Here is an 8,438-nt window from a genome sequence, read left to right on the forward strand (position 1 = left end):
ATAGTTTTTTGATGTTTTGTGCCGTAATCCATAAATAATTGGGTTGAGGTAATTTAGAAAACATTTTTTTGGGCGCTTCAATTCAATTTTTATTGATATATGACCAACAGAAGTGGACTCGAGAATCGGAGGACAAAAAGGCTTGCTTAAATAATAAAAATCTTGAAGAGTGCGATTCAAAAACATAATGTTGAGGAAAAGAGCAATTACTACATTCTGATCGCTATTTACTCCTCTCATTCAAGTCAAATACTAACTTTAGCAAGACCATATGTCAAATAACTGCAATTAGTGAGAGCAGGGGCAAACGACTTCAAAATATTTTCCTAAGAAATATAAAAAGTAATCGCCTGACATTAAAGTAACAATTCTACAGTTCTACTTGATAATTTAATTTCACGTTTTCTCAATGAAATTGATGTTCCCTGTGATTTTTTTTGCTAATTGTAAATCCGAAAACATGTGTTAGTTGATTTTATACCGAAAAGCGTCTTTGATCCATTTTACCGTCACTTGTTTATAGACTATCGCTTTCAAAATTTTTTGATGTTTTGTGCCGCAATTTGTAAGAAACTGGGTTGAATGGATTTAAAAAAAATCTTTTGGTGGTTTGAATTGTGTTTTTTTGATATATGACTAACAGAAGCAGATTCGAGAATCCGAGGACAAAAGGCTTTCTTAAATAAGAAAAATCTTGCAGAGTGCATTTTAAAAACATAATGTTGAGGAAAAGAGCAATTACTAAATTCTGATCGCTATTTGCTCCTCTCATTTAAATCAAATATTAAGTTTAATGGGCTATAGTTCAAATAACTGCAATTAACGAGAGCAGTGGGCAAACGACTTCAGAAAATTTTTCTAAGAAATAATAAAGGTAATCGCCTGATAATAAAGTAACAACTCTACAGTTCTACTTGATAAAATAATTTCTCTTTGTGCCATTCAAATGGATGTGCCCTGTGATTGTTTTATGCTAATTGTAAATCCGAAAACATTTATTAGTTGATTTTAGATCAACAAAGGTCTTTGATCCACTTTAACGTCTTGTTTAAGGACTATCACCTTTCATAGTTTTTTGATGTTTTGTGCCGCAATCCAACAAAAATTGGATTGAGGTGATTTAAAAAAAATTTTTTGGGTGGATTTTAAATAAATTTGTATTGATATATGACCAACAGAAGCGGACTCGAGAATCGGAGGACAAAAACCTCTTGCTTAAATAATAAAAATCTTGAAGAGTGCGATTCAAAAACATAATGTTGAGGAAAAGAGCAATTAATACATTCTGATGGCTATTTACTCCTCTCATTCAAAACCAATATTAAGTTTAGCAAGGCCATACGTCAAATAACTGCAATTAGCAAGAGCACGGGCAAACGACTTCAAATTATTTTTCAAAGAAATATAAAAAGTAATCGCCTGATATTAAAGTAACAAATCTACAGTTCTACTTGATAATATAACTTCGTGTTTTCTCATTGAAATTGATGTTCCCTGTGATTGTTTTTTGCTAATTGTAAATCCGAAAACATGTATTAGTTGATTTCATACAGAAAAGCGTCTTTGATCCTTTTCTCTTGTTTATAGACTATCACTTTCATAATTTTTTGATGTTTTGTGCCGCAATCCGTAAGAAATTTGGTTGAAGTGATTTAAAAAACATCGATTGGTGGTTTGAATTGTATTTTTATTGATATATGACTAACAGAAGCAGATCCGAGAATCCGAGGACAAAAAAGCTTTCTTAAATAAGAAAAATCTTGCAGAGTGCATTTTAAAATCATAATGCTGAGGAAAAGAGCAAATACTCAATTCTAATCGCTATTTGCTCCTCTCATTTAAATCAAATATTAAATTTAATAAGGCCATAGGTCAAATAACTGCAATTAACGAGAGCAGGGGCCAAACGACTTCAAATTTTTTTTTAAGAAATAATAAAAGTAATCGCCTGGTAATAAAATAATAATTCTACAGTTCTACTTGATAATTTAATTTCGTGTTTTCTCATTGAAATGGATGTGCCTTGTAATTGTTTTTTGCTAATTGTAAATCCGAAAACATGTTTTTGTCAATTGTATACCGAAAAGCGTCTTTGATTCATTTTACCCTCACTTGTTTAAAGACTATCACCTTTCATAATTTTTTGGTGTTTTGTGCCGCAATCCTTAAAAAATTGGGTTGAGGTATTTAAACAAACGTCGTTTGGGGGTTTGAATTGTATTCTTATTGATATATGACCAACAGAAACGGATTCGATAATCCAAGTACAAAAAAGATTGTTTAAAAGCGAAAAGTCTTGAAAAGACCAACTTAAAAATATAACGTCCAGGAAAAGAGCAACCTCAACACTTTGATTACTTTTTACCCCTCTCAATTACATTGAAATTTGTATTGCCATGCTTAATCATGATCTTGGCATGTTTAGTCAAGAAATTTTCTTTATATTGCTTGATAAGATCATGGCAAGATCTTACGAAGATGTACCAAGATTTTTTGTCCTATCAAGATCGTGGTAAGATAATCCATGTTTTGTCAAGACTGTCATGATCTTGCATGTCTTGGCAAGGTGTATCAAGTTTCTTTTCACTGGGGCCGCTTAGTAAACTCTTCCAAGAAAAGCACACTGAATTTCGAGTCAGAATTAGATAAAATATTAAAATTCACAACTCAGCAGTATTTTCCATAAACAGAGACTTGATTGAAACAACGATCAGATGCACTTTTTTAGGTAACAAGGAAAATCTTGTTTCGTTTTGTTATAATTTGATTGGCTGACTGTTCCATTCTTTGATTGCTAAGCGAGGAAATGAGTTTTGCAATTTTGGAGGACCTGAACTCATGCCGAAATAGCATTATTGTTCTCTTAGATTCATGAAAATTCTATGTTATTAAAGATGACCAATTTGTGGTGCTAATGATGGGGTAGTAACTTTTTCTTTACTTTAAACCAACCTATCTTGTTTAATATGGCGAGATAGAGTAATTCAAGGTGAAAAAAAAACATTTTCGCGCTTTCGTTTTGTTTGGATATCATGTGTGCTTGCGTACGTATATTTGTGTGTATGTGTGTCTGTATGTGTGTGTGCGTGTGTCTATATATGTGGGTGTGTGTGTGTATGTGTGTATCTGTATGTTTGTGTGTACTTGCGGGTGTGTATGTGCGTGTGTGTGTATGTGTTTGGGTGTGTGTGTGTGTGTGTGTGTGTGTGTGTGTGTGTGTGTTGTGTGTGTTGAAAGTGCGTGTGTGTGTGTGTGTGTGTGTGTGTGTGTGTGTGTGTGTGTGTGTGTGTGTGTGTGCGCATGTGTGTATGTGTTTGTGAGTGGAAAAATTTTGATCAAAGGAATGGTAAAAACAGAAGAGAAATGTTTTTTGGTAAAAAAGAAAGCAGGAGTAATTTTTCAATTAACTAGTCAACGATTTTTCTTACCTGAGCCATGACCTATAATGAAACCGTATGTATCTCCCAATAAATGTGGGATAAATGTTGAACCCTAAAAATGGGAAAATACATCAATCAGAAAATTGCTTGAAAAACAGAATTTGCAAAACCAACAACCTAGGTTATAGATCGTCTAAAAAGTCAACATTGGGTGGGCAGTTCTGTTAACTGCAAGATGAAACAAGTTTTTTGTTTCTCTGATTGTGTTAAGTGAATGAACTGTTTCAAATTCAGCTCTCAAATTTCGCTGAGAGCTACAACTAAAGAAATTGCTCATAGAGAAATCTTCGAAATAAAAGCAAATTAAGTGGCGGTATAATTTTCCTGTTTGATAATAAAATTCATAATGAAAGGAACATAGTGAAAGATTGCGAACAGAAGATAACAGGTTAATTATAAAAGTTCATCACAATTAGGACATTAAAAACGACAGTTTTTTTATTGGATTTTAATGGGTGTTGATTTCTCTTTGACCACTCAGACGGAAAATCTTTTTCATCTCTGAAAGTGTTTTTTTTCTCTTTTAAACATGCGCATCGACTTCAAAAACTTTGTCAAATTAAATGTCAAATAATTTACTAAATGTTAGCTTAAACTCAAATTAAATTTAAATTTTGTCAAATAAATGCAAAATTAATATTTCTATGAGGTCTGAACGACAAATATTTCGCTATGACAAAAAAGATACCGCTTATTATTTGCGGAGTGTTTTTGTTGAATTCAGTCAAACATAATTCCACTTAAAATAATGAAGTTTGAATTTCGAAGACATTGTATTATAACGGGCTCAGCTGAACACAAACCTACAACCAAGCCACCAAGTCATATTATTGATGAACAAGCCTAAATGCGAGTCTTTCTTTCAATTTCCAGTACAAGGAAAATTGGGAAAATCAAAAACAAGTTCCAAATTCCTGACCAAGACTTGGACTACCCTTGATTCCAAAGCAAAAATTAAATTTTCGGAAATTCGAAATTTTTCTGACATAATATTTTTGATGTAGAATATGATTCGTTAAGTGCTGATACATACTTGGCATTTTGACCGTAAATGATTTTATTGATATATATGACAAGGCAGTTGACATATTTTAATCTATAATTCTTGAATTGTGTTGATACAATAATAGCTCTATAAGTTGAGACTGGGAAATTGAGATACGGAGAATTCAAAATTTAATCAAACTAAGAAGGCTGTGATTATACAAACAATAATGGCTGGTGTTGGCTGCAAAAATACGCCAAGATGCCTTTAAGCAAAAAACGAGCTTGTCTTGATTCTCGTACCACAAAATTTCAATAATTTAATAAATTGTTCAAATTTTGTATGTCTTACAAAAATTCGATTTTAGTTATGAAAACATATAATTTTATCATTTTGTCCAATTGTGTATTTGCTGTGCTTTAATTTACATTGCAATGTCTTGAAACAAACAAAGTCAATTTTTCTGTACAGCCCCAGTTGCACGATTACTGTATCATTGTTGTATTTTAAAAGAAAATTAGAAGGCGGTTCAAAAGTTCTGTTTGATATCAATATTCATAATGAAAGGTTGCGAACAGAAGAATAGGACGTAACTATAAAGTTTGTCACTTTTAGGTTTTTGAAATCGATTGTTATTCTAAAAAAATCTTATTGGATTTGATTTCTCCTTTGACCACGCAGAGGGAAAAAATTTTTTATATTTGAGAATGTGTTCATTTCCTTTTAGAGTTCAAAATTTCTGAAGTCTAAAAAGGTTCTGATTACACAAAATATAAGAGCTCGTTTTAGTAGAAAAAAAGTCTCAGGACGAACTTTGGCAAACAACAACAAGCCTGTATTTTTTTGGTAAATTATTTGAAAGATTTTTGATTTTAAAAGTCCTACAAAGACTCCATTTGTAGTTATATGAACATAAAAAAATATCAAGAATATACATTTGGAGTTTTTGGCCGCTGCCCATCTTGCTTGACTTTTTATAGACGTTACATGACTTTGAAGCAAACAAATTTAGCTTTTCTGAAGAGAACTAAATGAACGGTTGATGCATTTTTGGCGATCCAGTCTGGTCAACTATGAAGTTTTCCTGATATTTTGTGCTCGAGGGCAATAGTTGGAGTGATATTTTTGCAATAATTTAGTCTTTTTTAGTCAGAAAACTATTAAGATGAACGTATGGAAATTTTTACACTATTTTTTGCTTTTTATTCGTTTTTTCGTACTTGTTTTAAAACAAAAACTATCCAAATATTTTTTTCTGAAACAGTAATTTTTTATTAATCTCAAAAAACGCTGGGAAACTGACTCCAATCACAAACATTTGGTCATATTCTGTAAAACGAATCTTTAGGAGTGTGGCTTCGTAGCAAGATCATTTCTTCAGTTTTTAATTCATTAGCTTCAAACTTTTACCAGAAATAAGCGTTTTTCCAGTGGAAACTTAAGTTACGTTTCTGCCAGATTACACTTTCAAGGAGCACATTCCGCATTCATTTCATTTTAAGAATTGCTTCATTGTTATTCATTTTTTGGTTTCTTTTCGTTTAAATAGCAAAGCAACAATTTGAATTAAATGAAATCATGACAACTAATTTGTTTTGTTTAAACAATTTTTTTTTTCATTTAAGAGGTCAAAATTAACTGTGGAAAATTTTGATTTGTTTCATAATATTTGTTTTTTGTTATTCGTTTTTTTATTCGTTGTTATTATTCACTTTCTTTCTTCGTAGGCCTTTTTTAAGATTACCCTGTAAATAATCTCCCAGCATAACTGCCTGGCATTCTAACATTGTCTGTGTTTGTTTTCAGAGTCGTATATGTGAAAAAAATAAAGTATTTTCTAGGTGAAATTAGTTGTTGATTTTTCTTGCGTTGTTCTCTGATAGAGATTTAAAACACAATTTTCAGCTTACGAAGAGGTTTTGATTTCAAACCAGCTGAAGAAGAAGTTCTGGCTTCAAATTATGAATAGAAAGTACAAGCCCCAACCAAGTTCAGGTAAGCATAGAAAACAAAAAAACAAGAAAAATTGAAGAAAAAAATTCTTGACGGCAAATATCTCCGGGATATCAAAAAAACTTCAAAGTAATAATGAAGGTGATACAGCTGCATATAGGATAGAACGATCATCCTGAAGATTAATTGTGATGTCGGGCGAAAAAGGTACACACAAGAACTACCAGAGGTTGGGCAGTCTGACAGAAAATTATGGACAATTTGGAAGAGAAATTTTAACCACGTGCGATTTGAATAAAATCACAATCACACTTATGACTGAAATGAAGGGTTACAAGTCTCATGTGAAGTTAATACCAGGATCACAGCCAAAGCTCTGCAAAGCCAAGGAAGTACCTCTACCTCGTCATTACAAGGCCACAGAGAACCTGGAGCCTAGGAGATCCCTATGAAAGCGTCCTCGAGAATCACAACTTGGACAATAGCTCCGATGGGCTTCGATTCTGAGCTGGAGTACACATCAGGTGAGCAGATACTCCATGCCAATGCATTGAGCAGAATAGATTTTAACATAGAGAAATTTGGCAACAACATTGCGTGCTTTGCTATCAACAATATTTAATTTTCTCTGATTTGTTGACGCAAACAGAAATCTGAACATAATTTTGAACAGAAGCACAACTCCATGTTTTAATGAAACGAAAAAAAACTGGTAAACGGAGACAATTCCCATGAGCCCAAAAGGATTCTAGCAACAGAAGGAGGCGTTGAGCATAAACGGTAATCACCTTCAGAGGCACCTTCACTTCCTTTCACATTAATTCAGATATTTGTTGGTGGTGGCTAAATCACATGAGAAACGTATTGGAAAGAATTCTACGGAAGGGTGAGTAAGAATGATGGTCTAGTGGCCTGGCTTTACCATAGACATTTATCATTTTTCATTAAAAAAAGAATTGTCAAATGAAGAGGCCCAAATTGTAGGAAAAATTTCATACTTGGCCACAAGCCTTATCTTAGGAACAAATCCGCACTTACTGGATTTTCATTAAGGACCAAGGATACATCATAATAATTGCTGACGCGAAACTAGGCTGGATACAAGATTTCACCACCGGATATAAAACATCAGAAGCAGTCAATGTTTATATTAATCAAAGTTTTGCACGTTTTGGAACACTTATGTCTTTAGTATTGGATAAATGTCCAAATTGTCCAAACTAAATGGTTAACTCAAACAGTATTGTGAATCACAGGGAATTATTGAAAGGGAGCAGTCTCTGTCATCAAAGAGCCAATGGACCAACTGAAGGAGCAGTTCAGACAATGAAGCGTGGATACCCAGTTTCAACGTGTCTTTTCGAGCACTGCTGCAGAGTGCACTGATGACATATCACAATATTTCAATGATTGGGTGCGAAACTCCAGTTGACCTATTTCTGGGACGCAGAATCAGACGACAAGCAAAAACAAATATCGTCTTGTGCAATCCCCCTCTATTCAAGTTCAAATAAAAGACAAAGACGGTTCCAGCAATTTTCAATATCAGAAAGGTCTTGAATGCTTCTTTAATACAGCCTGAGAACTCAACTCGGACTATTCTAGTGGGCATTAATCAATTTTCCAGACTAGATAAGGATAATGTGAAAATTGAACCACTAGTGGAGGAAACCACATCTCAATCAGAACTACAATTTCAGAACAGAGATGTGGAAGCTTCATACCAAGAAGAAGCTTCTGCAGCAACATCAACTGCAGAGCAACAAAAATCTGCGTAACTTGATCCTTCACGAACATTGAAAAGAAATGGAAGACAACCATTTTTGCAGAACTTATCCCCCAATCTATCTTTAAAAAGAAGGGAGGATTTGATGGGTTTGAGAAGATATCAATAAAATTGAAATTTTTCTTTGTTAAAATTTCAGAAAAAAAGAAGACATTACCTGAATAACCCTATTCCTTTGACAATAAATTATGGCGAAAAAACTAATTTATTGTAATTTTGCCGTGGCACTATCATTATCTTTTTGATCTACCAATCACATTTCAGAAGTTAAATT

The 8,438-nt window shown here is 33.1% G+C and overlaps 1 protein-coding gene across 1 annotated transcript in view; it reads right to left on the bottom strand.

Annotated features, from left to right (window-relative positions):
• Positions 1-3,437, bottom strand: part of LOC142356573 (uncharacterized) — a 32,544-nt gene extending 29,107 nt beyond the window's left edge. The window contains exon 1 of the mRNA XM_075408694.1: positions 3,429-3,437. Within this exon, the coding sequence (XP_075264809.1) occupies positions 3,429-3,437 (9 nt within the window). The remainder of the gene's footprint in view (positions 1-3,428) is intronic.
• Positions 3,438-8,438: the final 5,001 nt, after the last annotated feature.

Source organism: Convolutriloba macropyga, chromosome 1 (assembly GCF_964194025.1).
Source record: "Convolutriloba macropyga chromosome 1, txConMacr16.3, whole genome shotgun sequence".
Taxonomy (NCBI): Eukaryota; Metazoa; Xenacoelomorpha; order Acoela; family Convolutidae; genus Convolutriloba; species Convolutriloba macropyga.